This window comes from Alligator mississippiensis, chromosome 1 (genome assembly GCF_030867095.1).
Source record: "Alligator mississippiensis isolate rAllMis1 chromosome 1, rAllMis1, whole genome shotgun sequence".
Lineage (NCBI taxonomy): Eukaryota > Metazoa > Chordata > Crocodylia > Alligatoridae > Alligator > Alligator mississippiensis.
This window is the reverse complement of record NC_081824.1, coordinates 207,407,465-207,422,259: the sequence shown is the minus strand read 5'-3', so window position 1 is coordinate 207,422,259 and position 14,795 is coordinate 207,407,465. Positions and strand designations below refer to the sequence as shown.

Below are 14,795 nucleotides of genomic sequence, written 5' to 3'. Positions count from 1 at the left end.
TCCGATATGCAGCCCCAGAGTGTGGAGAGCAGCAACCATCTGGTAAGTCTGTTGTGGGGGAAGGGTTATGGTGGGGGGGGGGGAAATCGGGGCCTCTGTGGTGAGGGAGGGACTGGGGCTCGGTTAGGTGCTGCCCAGTTGGGGCAGGGGGAGCAAGGGACAGAGCCATGAGTGGCTCATCTAGGGGGCATGGTGGGAGGTGGCACCCCAGGAGGGCATGGCGGGGACATATGCCCCCAGATCTGTGTGTGAGGCGGGGGCAGGCTGCCGCTGGGGGCTGGGGCCGGGGCAGTGCTGAGCTCTTCCCAGCAGGGGGCTGGGCAGGGCTGCACTCAGGGTGGGCGGTGGTGGTGCTGGGAAGGGGGCTATTGGGGAGGGCTGCAGCCACCCCACAATTTGCTGTAGCCCCCTCCCAGTGCCTCTGTTGCCTGCTCTGAGTGCAGCCTGGTGCAGCTTCCCCACCAGGAAGAGCTTGGCATGGCCCCAGCCCCCAGCAGCAGCCCGCCCTTGCTCTGCATGCAGATCCGGGGACACATGCCCCCCATGCTCTCCTGGGGTACTGGTAGCAGTGGGAGCCTCCCCCTCAGACGAGCTATGGCTCCATCCCATGCCCTGCCCTGCCCCAGCTGTGTAACGCCTGCCCCACTCCCTCCCTCACCATGAGAGCCTTGATCTGCCCCCCCATGCCCCTTCCCTTCCCCCACAACAGACTTACCAGCTGTTTCTGGCTGATCTCCACACTGTGCATGAATGCTGTGTGCCTCTGAAGGCTTTGGGGGGCACAGTGAGCTCCCACAGGTGGCGGCAGCGCTGTCAGCAGGGGGAGCGTAGTGGTGGTGAGCTTCCGCAGGTGGCCACGGCACTGTGGGGGTGACGGGGGGCAAGCAAGTGCCAACCGGCTGTCAGCGACCACCCACAGACACCAGCAGCAGCGGCTAGTGGCAATTGGGAACTGCCCACAGATCCTGTCAGCGGCAAGGTGTTGGGGGTGTGGCGAGTGGCAACTGCCTGCACACACCACTGGCAGTGTTGGTGGTGCTTTTTCCTGGGGGTGCACCATCAAGCTCAAGGGGTGCACATACACCTGCATGCACCCCCTACACATTGCCAATGACACTGCAGTTCTGTGCTCCTGGCTGCCTGCATGCTGCTCTGCAGGTGCGCACATGCACAGGGTATTTATCAGCCATATTAGCCAAAAAAAAAAAGGCAATTGCCGATACTGTCGATTTTCCTTATATTGGTGCTGATCCAAGATATCAGTGCACCTCTAGATAAAATCTAAAATAAGTGAGAAGATTGACAGATTGTAGATAAATGTTATATATCACAGGCCAGGGAATATTTCCTCAATGATGGTGTGTGAAAAGAATAATTTGACTGAACTTGGGTCTTGATTTGACAAAAGATCCCCATTTCCCAAGAAACACAGAATTTTATGACGCAACTTACAAACATTTAGAATGGAATAGCCAAATATGAAATTTACCCTTCTAGATTGTTATAGGTAACAACCTACTTCATCAGATGCATCTGATTAAGTATATTGTTGCCTACAAAAGCTCATGCCTTTCTGAGCTAATTAGCCTCTTGTCACCCTGACCTTCCTTCTGCCTGACTTGAAAATAATGTGGCTAACCATCCTCTTCTAGAAGTAGAAGGTACAGTAGAATGTAAATAAAGAGAATTTATCAAATACATAGTCAGGGGTGTAGTTATTTCTGCTTTGCTGGAAATTTCAATTTCAGAACTTTTAAAAAGTGCTTATCGTGACTCAGTTGTCAGTATCTAGCCTATACGTTTATTTTGCATATACCTCCCACTCACCTCAATATGTATACATAGGCAAACACAAAATTTAATGATCAAATTATGTTCTAAAATGTAAATACTAAAATATTCATGCGGTTTCCCATTTTGTTCAAGCTACGATGATTATGTAGTTGAAAAGATGCTTGTTTTTAATTATTTCTTTTCTTTTCAAAAATTGTCTTGAATGATTTTAGGTGAAAAAAAACTATGAAGCCCTCAAACAAAGACAGGAGGAGGAAAGAATGGTACAGAATTCTCCCCCAAGGACTGGTGAAGAAAATCAGTCTGTCAATAAATGGGAAAAGGAAAATCAAGAAACTACCAGAGAACTACTGAAGGTTAAAGATAGATTAATTGAAGTAGAAAGGAATGTAAGTTGTTTTAATTTTTACTTGTTTTATGTTTCATATTCCATAAACATGAGAGAGAAGATTCCTAAGAACTTCAAATTATTGTCTAATTGAGGAGCCTAGCAGATATGAATTCATTAAGGTTTCTAAGGATACCACCGCATTTGTACTGAAGAGAACACCCGGGATTGCCACCTCACCAATCTTAAAAAAGGCTTTCGCCCAACAAGGACACTCCTCCAGAGAGGAAGATCGCACGTTTGAAAGAGCCACCTAGATACCATGTGAAGAACTGCTGCAGTACAGAAGAAAAACCCCCACAAATCGCACACCGCTGGTTATGACGTATCACCCCTCCCTTGAACCTGTACGGAAAATCCTCAAAAAATTGCAACCCATACTAGAAAGAGACCCTATTCTTAAAAAGATCTTCCCAGAGCCACCCATCCTAGCCTTCAGACCAGCACCGAACCTCGCCAACCTCATCACCAGAAGCAAACTTCCTCAAGCCCAGAACACACCAAAAGGATCCAGACTGTGCCATGACAAGAAATGCAAAACCTGCCAACACATCACCACCCCCACAATTACCATACCCCACAACAGAGCCATCAGCATCCCTGGATCTTACAGCTGCACCTCCAGAAATGTAATATACCTCATCCAATGCACCAAATGCCCTGATGGAAAATACATAGGAGAGACCAAACAACAACTGTGCACCAGAATGAATGCACACCGGAAATCCATCAAAGACAGAAATACCTAATTACCGGTGGGGGCACATTTCTCACAGGAGGGCCACTCTCTCTCCAATCTCTCAGTCCTGATCCTAAAGGGAAACTTACACAACACTTCCCAGAGATGAGCCTATGAGCTCCATTTCATCAGCCTCCTGGATACTAGAGATCATGGACTAAACATAGACATTGGATTTTTGATACTTCATAATCTGCCTGGCAACTGACTCCCCAGCCCAGCCCCTGGCTTCTTTACTTTTCATTCCATCCAGGAAGAGCATACACGAACTGCTGAAACTTCCTTAGCCTGACAAAGGGTTTTTGAACCCGAAAGCTTGCTTAATAACTATTCTCCAACTATTTGGGTTGGTCTAATAAAAGATATCAAATTCACCCAAGGAACCTTGTCTGCTTAAGGTTCCTGAGACACTTGGATTCTGCAGTGATGAGACACAAAGAAAACTCATGGCCAAAATTAAAAAATAAAAAGAGTACCAAAAATTTCATAGATGGGACCTAGGGATATGAAAGGTTAAATGTTTAAACAATAAGTATATTTATACCGATAATGCATTACCAGTTAATGTTTAGTACAGGGCAAGGAAGGGAAGTGGTGGGGTGCCTCAGGACCAGGAAGGCAGGAGGGAGGTAGGAAGGGAGGTGCAAGGAGGAGGAGGAGGGGGACTAGTACCCATACCTAGTCTGCCCACTCCTTCCCAGTGCGCTGGCAGCTGGAGCATGCTGGAAAAGCCCCTTACCTGCTGCTACTGCCTGCGGCTTCACATGGGCTGTGTTGTCTGGTGGGGCTTGCTGCCACCCCTCTCTCTCTTCCCCTCCCGCCCCCCTCCAGATCAAAGGCCTACCACCTTCTTCTTTCTTTCACCTTTTGAAAAATCTTCTTCCAAATCTAGCATTAAGATTCCATTTTATGAAATCTTGTCCTATAGTAATAATTTACTATACTTGCCTTATGTATTATAGGCTGATTTACAAATTTGTTCCACTTCTCTCAGTTTCTGTTAATCTGTCTTGTATCCCTGTATCCATACACAGATTGAATTCTGAAAGCATCTGAAGTGATCTAAATTGATTGTTAAGAGTTGTCTTTTTGTATGTGCTTTGAAAAGTGTTCTCCAGAGCAGCGTTTCCCAACTTTTTTCACCCCACAGCACACTTGCCTAAATAAAAAAGAACCATGGCACACCAGATGCGGGGTTAGGGTGGCGTGCAGCCAGCCGGATGTCAACAGGGAGGGGTGGCGGCCAGTTGGACAGCATTTTGGGCTGGAGCCACACTCCCTGTCTGTCTGTGTCCACAGCAACAGAAGGCAGGGGCAGGGCATGGCTTCAGCCAGGCTGGGGGCGTGGCTGCAGCCCAAAATGCCGTGGCACACCTGGATGTGCCTGACAGCACACTGGTTGGGAAACGCTGGTCCAGAGTAAGGTTGGAGTTACTTTCTATTCTGAGAATTAATTAATTCATACCTCTAAATCCCCCAGAAAAAGAGTCTTTTGTTCTTGAATTTTTGCATTTCTAGGTCTTGGAATAGGAACATTTTAAAAAAAATTTTGAGAAGCATTGGACAAAATGTTTCAGAGATTAGAGATGAAATCCTTTCTCCCTGCAGATATTGTCTAAACTTTAGCTGGATTTAAGGGGACCAGAATTTCACCTTTGGAATATAGAGGTGAAGGGTGAACAGGTTCAGTTTTTGTAACATTTCATTTTTTAAGAAATGCCTAGCCTAGAAATTTCAGGTGTTTTATTAGATAGGGCTTAGTGAGATCTAATCAGTTAGACCTTTTGAAGAGGATTGGTGAGAACTTCCAGCTATTTATGTAACTCTGGAAACCGTCATGGTTCCTGCACAGCTCTGTCTTCAGCATTGCACATAAACACACTATCTTACTTTCCTACCTACCATCTCAATGTGCAGAGGTACACACTCCTTTCCTCTCCCCTGCTTGTTCCTTTCTGTCTCCACATATATCCTTTCTACTAGTACATACACATGAGAGTGCCATGCAGCAAAGAAGAGTATGCATGTCTTCCCCTTTCCCACTGGCATCCTCATCTGATCCCCTTGTGTACATGTAAACATAATCTTTCTGCTTATTCCCAAATCCCCCAAACAGTCTTCCTTACACTCCAAAATGGAGAGGAAAAGTTTGAGGTAACATTTCCACATTGTTCAGATACCTGAAAATTTTCCTCTTTTGTGATTTAAAGGGAAACTCTTAACTGCAGCCTGTTTGTATTTAAAGCAAATATTGCCATAGTAGAATAATGTGTAATTGCTGGTGCATGAGACTCATTTTCGATATCTTTTATTTTTTAAGAATGCTACTCTGCAGGCAGAGAAACAAGCACTGAAAACTCAACTAAAGCAACTTGAGACACAGAACAATAATCTACAAGCTCAGATTCTGGCACTTCAGAGACAGACTGTTTCTTTACAGGAGCAAAATACTACCCTGCAAACTCAAAATGCCAAGCTTCAGGTTATATTTTTTATTTTGCTTTTCCCCAATGTGTTTAAAACTAAAGAGAGATTTCAGCACTCTCCCTTCTGCCAAGTGATTTTTTTTAACTGTACAGCACTAGTAGGTACAATGGCAATCGAAGCAATAAATCAAAGCTTTGCAATTTATGCTCAGGAGATAAATGTACTCAGGATGTAAATTGTCACTCAGGATGGAATCTGTTTCCTTTTTGCTTCTAAATTGCATATTTTTAGCTGTGGCATTTTTGGTACATAGCTATGTGTGCATGCCCATTCTAGACGCCAGCCTGCATCTCAGTCAAAAAAATGTAGCTGGTCAGAAACTCATGAGTAGTAGATACTGGATTCTAGAGAAGAATCCTTTCATATTTTAGCTCCAGTAGCCAAGTAATTAAGGAACTTACTCAGGAAGCAGGAGATCTAGGTTTAAGACCCCTCTCTACCCGCCTCACCCAGGGGGAGCCTGAACCTACATCTCTGATTTTCCAGCACCGTATTTTAATTGCCACACCACAGGTCAGGGATTAGCCTCTACTTATTCTTGTTTTGAGACTGGTTCTCTGAGGACAGTCAAGAGAGGGAGGCATTTGGAGCCCAAAGGAACAAGCAAGCTAGGTGGTGTGTGGCTTAGTGTGATGGCTGCTGGTATAGAAAGAAGCATAGTCTGGCTTCTAGTCTGGACTCCCAATGAGGAAGAAACTTCCCTTTTAAACTGCTCTTCATTAATTGACTATTAAGTGCAAGGGGCAGCAGCTCAGGATTGCTGTCACTTTCCCTCATCATTTTTCCAGGACAGTCTCAGATAAGCATATACGTGGGCTGTGGGCTACATGAACATAACTGTGTACAAGCCTGGCCAATGCAATCTGTGCATGCTTAGTATATATCTGCAAGCTGATGCATTCAAAGTGATAGCCAAGTGAGAGCAAGTGTCAGTAACAGACAAGTAGATGGCCAGGAAACTATCATTTAAATGCACAAAGGGAAAATTCCACCCTCAGTCTCCAACATCCTATTTTACCTTATCTTTTCATATAAAGTAGAAAAACATTAAAGTGCACCCAAGAACCAGTATACTATTTATAGAACCATAGGATCATAGGAAAGTAGGGCTGGAAGGGACCTCGCAGGGTCATCTAATCCAACCCCCTTATCAGGGCAGGAGCATCCCTGATTAAACATCCTCAGCCAAGTGTCTGTCTAACCCATATTTAAGTCATTCATATTATTTTATATTTTAACATATATGCGAGTTAGAATTAATAAAATCTAAAATTCCACATAATACTAAAAAAAGTAAGTGTGAATGCATTGAAAGAGAACTTGCAAAAGAGCTTGGAAATTAATGAGGTGAGATTTTATCAAGATAATCCAGTTATGAAAATAGGGTTAATTTACATGCATAACTTTGACTTTTGAGAAAATCAAGGATTAATTCTAAATGCCAGCCCTCCATCTCTACTTACCTATTTAAATATGCACTTTTTTCAGTGTATTAAATTCTCCTGCAATTGCATCTGATGCTTTCTAGGGATCTGAAAATTAAGGAATGTTAAGTAGTATAATATCCTCTATTTAACAAGAACTTGTAAACAAAATGGTATATGTGATCAAGCATGAATGGAATTTAGAAATTAAAGGACATATAGAGGAATGGATGAACAACTCCAGACAGTCAAGAAATGAGGAAGGGGGGGTTGCTTACATATACTAAGAAGGAGGACACAGTTCTGTTACAAGTGCAGTTTATATATGACACACTGAAACCTGATTAGTGCATAGTTCTCTTCATTATAGCTGTCGAAGCTGTGAACAAAACAGAACTCCAATGTACATGTTTATCCTACCTGGTTCTGGTATATCCAGAGAAGGTATTCAGTAATAGAATAAATCAGGGCTGTCCAACTCATGGCCCATAGGCCCCATGTGGGTCACATGGGGTCTGAACTTGTAGCTCCTAGGTTTCCAGCAGCCTAGGTGTTGCTCTTCCCATTGCTCTACTATTGCTGGTGCTGGCATCTTGGGGCTCCGTCTCCCTTTTCTAGCTTTTGTTTCCTTCTTGCATCCCATGCATGGCGAGCCCATGGAGCCCAGGGAGTGCATGCCGGAGGGAGTGGGGGCAGGGAGAATGTGGCCTTGTCATGTTGCTCAGGAGCTCTGCAGCCCCTGACTGCACAGAAGTTGGAAAGCTCTGGTATAAATAATGGCCTTACTATAGAAATTCATATATATATCCCTTCTTGAATGACCTATTCAGTATTTTGTTCAGAGAGAAAGTAGCCATCCTTAAAAATAAATTTAAAAAGTGAGCATCCAAAGCTTGATTTGAAGACCCCTCATGAGACAATCTGAAGGCAAGCATGAAGGACAGACAGTATAGAGCAGCATCTCCTGGTGTCTGAGCATGAGCAGTCTCAGGCCTTCTTAGTCCTCTCTCTCCTTCCTATTACATGCTGTTGCTTTTTCCTTTTGCCTGCCTATAACACTGCTGGGTCACAGGTAGGCAGACAGTAGTCTTTCTTTGCTAGTCTGTGCTGGGATGGGGGACCATGGCCATCAAGGATAAGGCTCAGGTAGGCTGGAGGGGACAGCAGAGTATTGGGTACAGTTGGAGGTATTGGAGTGTGCGGGTGAGTAGAGGACCCGTAAGCTGGGGGCAGCACCGTATAAAAATATTGCTGCAGTCATGCAGGGTTGCCATCCCAAAAAACTATTTTTTATTGTCAATCAAACTTTTTACTGTCAGCTAAACTTTTTTATTATGATTGGTGTTAAACCCTTAAAATTGAACTGAGCTTTGTCCCAAGTCTATCAGAAGGGTTACATTTCCATTATACAAGACATGTGCTAGTAAAAACATGTGCCAATAAAATTTTTTCATTGGCACTAAAAAGTTTGCAAATTATCAGTAAAAAAAAAAAAAAAAATTGTCTTGGATTGATCACCCTGGAGTCAGATGGCAATGGGTATGTGGACAATGAGGTTTGATATTAGTCATGAGCCAGGGGATCAAGAGCAGATAAAGGCAAGTGCCAGAAGCAAGGGTCAGGAGCCAGCAGCTAACAGCAAAGCAGGTCAGGAACCAGCAGTACATAAGTTGGAACCAGGAGCAAGGAGCCAGAAACATGGGGCTAGACAGGGAGGCATCCGTCCTGCAAAGAGCCTCCTGGGCACTGAAAAGGCTGCTTATAAATAGGCAGCCATGCTCATACAAGTAACTAGTGCCAGTTGAAAGTTGTTTCTGATGTGGCCGTCTTAGAGGCAAAAGGCAGAGTCTTTCACAATCTGCGAAGGAAGTGGTATTTCTTGGACAACAGTGAATTTGTCAGTAGCTGGTCTTGGAAAGGACAGGGACACCCTACCTCCCCTAGAGAGAGCTCAAGGAGAATTATGGGGCATGAACCTGGAGAAGTCTCACTGGTGAACTTCCAGCACTTCCACACAAACTGGGGGGAAGGGGCATGACATGCTCCAACCTATGCTCCTAGAACATGCTCATGCTCTAGGATAGACAGGCCCAGAATTGACTTTGTGGCCATTTCATCATCTGAGACTACATACCATATTTACTCAATTCCAAGACAAGGCTTTTTCCCCATTTAACATGGAGGGGAAGCCCCTGGTCTTGGAATTGAGTATGAGGAGTTTGGGGGGCAGGCAGCTGCTTCATTTCCAGCCCTGACCTGAGCTGCTGCCTGCCCTCCTGCAGTGTTGAGCCCCCTGCTGCCTCTTCCATTTCCCGCTCTGCCCTCTCCCCCACTTCCCCGCGTATTCTTGCTGCAGTGCTAGCAGGCTCCATCCCCATTGTAGCCTGGGGCAGGGTCCATAGCCCCAGCCTGGTCCATTTGCAACAATAGGGGCAGCAGAAGTGAGCAAGTGTTGGTTGGTGGGGAGAATAGGAGGCAAGGAGCAAGCTGCTTGACCCCTCCCACACCTGTTTTACCCCACTGCTTCCCCTACTACCTGCCTCCCATTGCTTGCTACTTGCCACTTCTTTTCCTGCTGCAGCAGTGGAGGAGTGTGGCAAAGTGGGCCTCCGCAACTAGCCACAATGCTAGTTTGGGCATGCCACCCACTTGACTCTCCTGCCATGCTTTGTTCTTAATTAATCATGATGTTAATTAAGGCAGGAGGCTGCCCATTCTTGCCTCGATGTCAGGGGGCTCTATCTGTGGCTCCAGTCCTCCCCTACACCGCAGCTCAAGCCTCGCAGATGGCATCCAGCTGTTAATCTCACCGGCCCCACACTGGGCCCCAGAATCCTCATATCAGGACTCCAATATCCCTCCAATCAGCTGACCTACCCCACCCTCATTTGCAGCTGCCTAGCTCCCTGAAACTATTTCCCCTCTTGGGTGTGGTCCCCTCTGGACCTTTGGCTACACAGGCCCTGGCCTCACCTCCAAGGCCAGTCGGAACCCCAGGCCCTCAGCTCTGGGCATTCCTTGCGGTGGGCCCCTGGCCCTTTTGGCCATTCTGGTCCTGGCCCCAGCATTGACCAGTCAAGGGTACTCTATAATCAGGCCTCTGAGCTTTTAGCCCCACTCTCGCTCCTGGGTCTGCCTTCTGGCCCTGCTAGGGGTTAACCCACCCTGTTGTGGGAGCTGGGGTAACTCACACCACAACTAGTGTTCCAGGGTCTCATGGGGACACTCACTCCCCCACCAGAGGAGCATGTCATTGTGCTTTCTCTCTCATATATATATATATATATATATATATATATATATATATAAATAAACATACTGGGCTCTCTGCCCTCAGGTTTCCCCCTCCTTCACAGGGGTTCCTCATCTCTGCCCCCTCACTGGGGCTCCACAAAGCCCCTTCACTTGGACCACAAGGCTTCCCTCCCTGGTGGGCTCAGGTGGCCGTAGCCATGCCTGGCCCTAACTACCTTTCCTCAGGGTCTTGCACCCCACAAGGCTCAGGTGTCCGCAGCCATGACTGGCCCTACTACCTCCAATGTGACCAGACAGACCCAAAGATGAGGGCTAGGTTTAAGGCACCTGTCTTTCACTGGGGTGGTAACTGGCCTGGCATTTCCTGGGGGCTCCCACACCACTGAGAGCCCCACCAGGCCACCCACTCTCAGCAAGGTGCAGTTTTAGGTCGTGCCCAGGACCAAGAGCCTCCTGACCATCCCCTACAGCTCTTGCTCTTACCTCCAAGATTTTTTTTTTTTTTATTACAAAGTATCAAAACCATAAGAATTTCAACTCGACCAACAAAAACACCAACTTTCCTCTCTTCAACCTCAAGACAACACATCCCATCATAACATAAAATTCCCAAACAAACAAAGAAATACTTCTCCCCTTTTTACATAATCAGCTCAAAAACATTTTTTTCCCCCAACACACAATATACATCATAACCTTATTCCTCCTAAACCTTCCCTTCCCCTTCAATCCTTCCTACTCAAACAACTTTCTCCAATCAATATCTTCCCACTCCCCTTCCCCTTTCTTCCTATAATACTCCAGTTCCGCGTATACTAAGCACACACATTCCTGTGAAGTGAAATATAGCCCCTTCTGAACCAGCAGACACCTTGTTTTCCACACCGCCACCCGTGTACACAATAACAATATCCGAATTTCCCACTCCCTCACCTTATGCTTTACCAGACCATACACCGCCCCCTCATAACTCACGCAATCCCCCCACCCTATCGCTTTACAGAAACTTGCCACCCGCTGCCAAACCCTCTCTGCATAAAAACACTCCCATAACACGTGCAACACCGTTTCCTCCCTCCCGCACAATTCCCTCGGGCGCTCCCCCGACTGCAACAACCCCCATTTCCTCTGCTCTGCCCTCACCGGTATTACCTTCCTAACAACCCTCCACGCAAAATCCTCGTGCTCCCCCTTCCACCTCTTTCCCACTATCCCCTTCCAGACCCTCCCCACCTGCCCTTCCGCCACCTCCCCTATATCCGCCATTTTGTCCCTCCCCCGAATTTCCCTCAATACCCTCTTTGCTTCTCTCAACCCCTCCCACCCTAAACCCTCCAGCCCTCAAAAACCCCCATCCCCGCTCATACCACCTCACCGGTCTTTCAGCCCACAGCCCCATCCACCTCCCTCCATATAGCCCCAACCTTCTCAAAAATCTTCCCGCCCAGTATCTACACATTGCCCCCACTTTCCTCCCTTCCAACCCCGCAGCCCTCACCACCCCTTTCCAAAAGTGCACATACAAAAAGACTTCTAATTCTGGAACACCCCACCCTCCCAGATCCTCCCTCTTGTATATCTCCCTCCTCGCCACCCTCTCCGTCTCCCCCCCCCAAAAAAAGACACATTTCCCTTTGCACCTGCCTCACCTGCAACCAGGTGGGCGGGTACACCATTGCTACAAACAAAACTACTGGCAACAAACACTGCTTTATAATCCCCACTTTCCCTCTAAATGATAGTTTCCTAGTCCCCCATATCCCTGCCGCTTTCCTCACCCTCCCTCGAACCTCCTCCCACGCCTGTTCCCCCTTCCCCCTCACATCCATATACACTCCCAATACTTTCAAACCCTCCCTCTCCACCCACCACCCTTCCTCCTCCAAACCCCTCCATTCCCCCACCACCAACAAAGCGCTCTTCCCTTTGTTCACCTGTGGCCCCGCCGCCTCCCCATACTCCCTAATTCCTTCCACCACCCTCCTTAAAGCCCCCTCATCTCGAACCATGAAACTCACATCATCCATGTATAAGCTAACCCTCAACTCCCCTCCTCCCGGTATCGGAATTCCCCTCACCCTCCCATCCCTTCTCATCCTTTGTGCCAGTGGCTCCATACCACATATAAACAAACCTGGAGACAGGGGGCACCCCTTGCGCACCCCCCTCTCCACCTGGAATTCCTCTCCCAAAAACCCCTTCACCAGAATCCTACTCTGTGCCCCCCCATATAGTGCCCTCACCCACCCCACAAATTTCCCAGGAAACCCCATCCGCCCCAACAACTTGAACAAAAACCCGTGCTCCAAACTGTTGTACGCTTTTTCCAAGTCCATGCTCCCCATCACCACCCTCCACCCCCTCTCTCCCACATATTCCAACACACCCCTCCATACCCACTGCGTATCAACCAACCTTCTGCCCTTCACCCCACATGTCTGATCTTCCCCCACCACTTCCCCCAACACCCTCCCCATCTGTATTGCCAACACCCTTGCAAATAACTTACAATCAACATTTAACAAAGTGATCAGCCTCCAATTCGTGAGCGCCTCCCTATTTCCCTTTTTATATAATAACAACACCACCCCCACCACAAAACCCTCCCCCACTACCCCCGTCTCCATAATTTCTTGAAACACCTCCACCACATCCCCCCCACCAGCTCCCAAAACCTTTCATAAAACTCCTTCAGCAGTCCGTCCAACCCAGGTGTCTTCTCCCTTTTCATTCCCCCCAAGACCTCCCTCACCTCCTCCTCCCTCATATCCCTTTCCAAGTCCACTCCCCCCCTTCCCCTACCCTCCCTTCCAATTCCCCCAAAAACCTCTCCCCCATCTCCCTGTCCACCTCCCGCTTCCTATACAACCCTGAATAAAAACCCGTGACCTCCCTCAACAACTCCCGTTGCTCTTCTGTCTGCACCCCCTCCCCCGTAACCACCACCTCCACCTCCCTCCTCCCTTTCCTTACCCTCTCAGCAAAGTATTTTCCCCATTCCTCCCCCTCCCCTACCCACGGTGCCCGTGCCAAAAACAACCTCTCCCTCCCCCAAAACCACTCTTCTACTGCCCGCTTCGCCTCCCCCAATTCCCGCTTCCCATCCTTCCCCCCCATCGCCTCCCGAACCAAATCCTGCACCCTCCCCTGTAGTCTCCCCAATTCCCTTTTCCTTCCCCATGCCTTCTGCTTCCCCACTCGTATAAACCACTTTTGAATTTTCTCTTTTGTTGTTCTCCACCACTCCCATTTTGACTTGAAAAGAGCCTTTGTTGTCCTCCACCTCCCATATTCCCTCCCAAAAGCCTCACACACCCGTTCGTCCCCCAACACCCTAGTATTTAATCTCCACACTCCCCTTCCTCTCCCCCCCCTTCCCCAACCCGCAAATCCACCCTCAGCCACTTGTGATCACTAAACCCCACCTCTCCCGTTTCCTTACCCTTCACCCTCACCCCCCCCCCGACACAAACACAAAATCTATCCGTGACACCCTTCTTCCTCCCGGATCCATCCTTGTTCCCACCCGCTCCCCCTCCCACACATCCTGCAACCCCTCTTCCCGAATCCAATTACTCAACCATCTCCCCGTAGTGTCCAAATGCCCACCCCCAACACTCCCTTCCCTATCCCCTTCTATAATGCAATTAAAATCCCCCACAACAACCTTCTTCCCTCCCCCTCATATCCCCAACTTCCTAAAGAATTCCCTTCGTTCAGCTTTCACCGCCGGTGTGTATACATTAAAGATCCCCACCTCCACCTTCATATGCTGCAGCTGCCCCTCAATTAGTGTCTCCACCCCAATCACCCTCACCCGTGTCCCATTCAGCAAAATACCCACCCCCGCTACTCTGTTCCCTCCCACCCCGGCCCACCAAGACTGCCCCTTTCCCCAACGTTTCCTCAGGAACCCATAACCCCTTTCCCACCCTATCCCGCATTCTTGAACACAAATCACATCCACTTCCAGTGTTTCTAACCACCCCCCCACCCTCTCCCACCTTTTCCTTGTTAACAAACTCCTCACATTTAGTGAAACTATCCTCACCGCCATTTCAAATTTTTCCAAAAACAAAACCACCCACTTCTGTCTCCTCACCCCTCTATCCCACTCCCACTCTCCAGTTCGCTCTCAGACCCATCCCCTGGAGACACCATCCCTTGTCTCCATATTCCCGTTGTTACGACCAACCTTTCCACCGCTCCAGGACTCAAATACCGCCCCCCCTCCTCTCTCCCCCCCACCCCATCTCTTCCCTCCCTCCCTTTGTTCTTTTGTCCCCCTTTCCCTCTTCCCTCTTTCCCCATCTCTCCCAAATCCCCCACTTCCGTTTCCATTCCCACTCTTTTGTTACCCCCTTTCACCCCCCCTTGCTTTTTCCTTTTCTTTAAGCTCCCTTCCTACCCTTTTTCCAGGGCTTCCATTTCTTCCGCCCAGCTCCCCCATTCAGGTGTTTCCGCTTCCCTCAAATGTTCCACCATCCCTCTCAGGTGTTTTAAAGCTTCTGCCCCTCCTTCCTCCTCTCCCTTCTGCCCCTTCTTCTCTCCTTCTAATAACTCTTCCTCTACCAACCCCAATACTGCTTCCTCAATTTGTTGTCTTTGTCCTCCCTCCCCCTCAGGTGTTTCTTCTCTTATCAATTCCTCCTCCTCCACCCGCGCCTCCAGGTGTTCCCCATCCCCTCGTTCCGCCTCTTCCCTCTGT

General features: G+C 48.0%; 1 protein-coding gene across 9 annotated transcripts in view; it reads left to right on the top strand.

Moving 5' to 3' along the window:
• Positions 1-14,795, top strand: part of CCDC88A (coiled-coil domain containing 88A) — a 196,003-nt gene that overhangs the window by 143,597 nt on the left and 37,611 nt on the right. For all 9 annotated transcript variants that reach the window (XM_019500730.2, XM_019500729.2, XM_006274434.3 and 6 more), the window contains exons 18-19: positions 2,007-2,183; positions 5,242-5,403. In XM_019500730.2, coding sequence (XP_019356275.2) covers positions 2,007-2,183; positions 5,242-5,403 — 339 coding nt within the window. The remainder of the gene's footprint in view (positions 1-2,006; positions 2,184-5,241; positions 5,404-14,795) is intronic.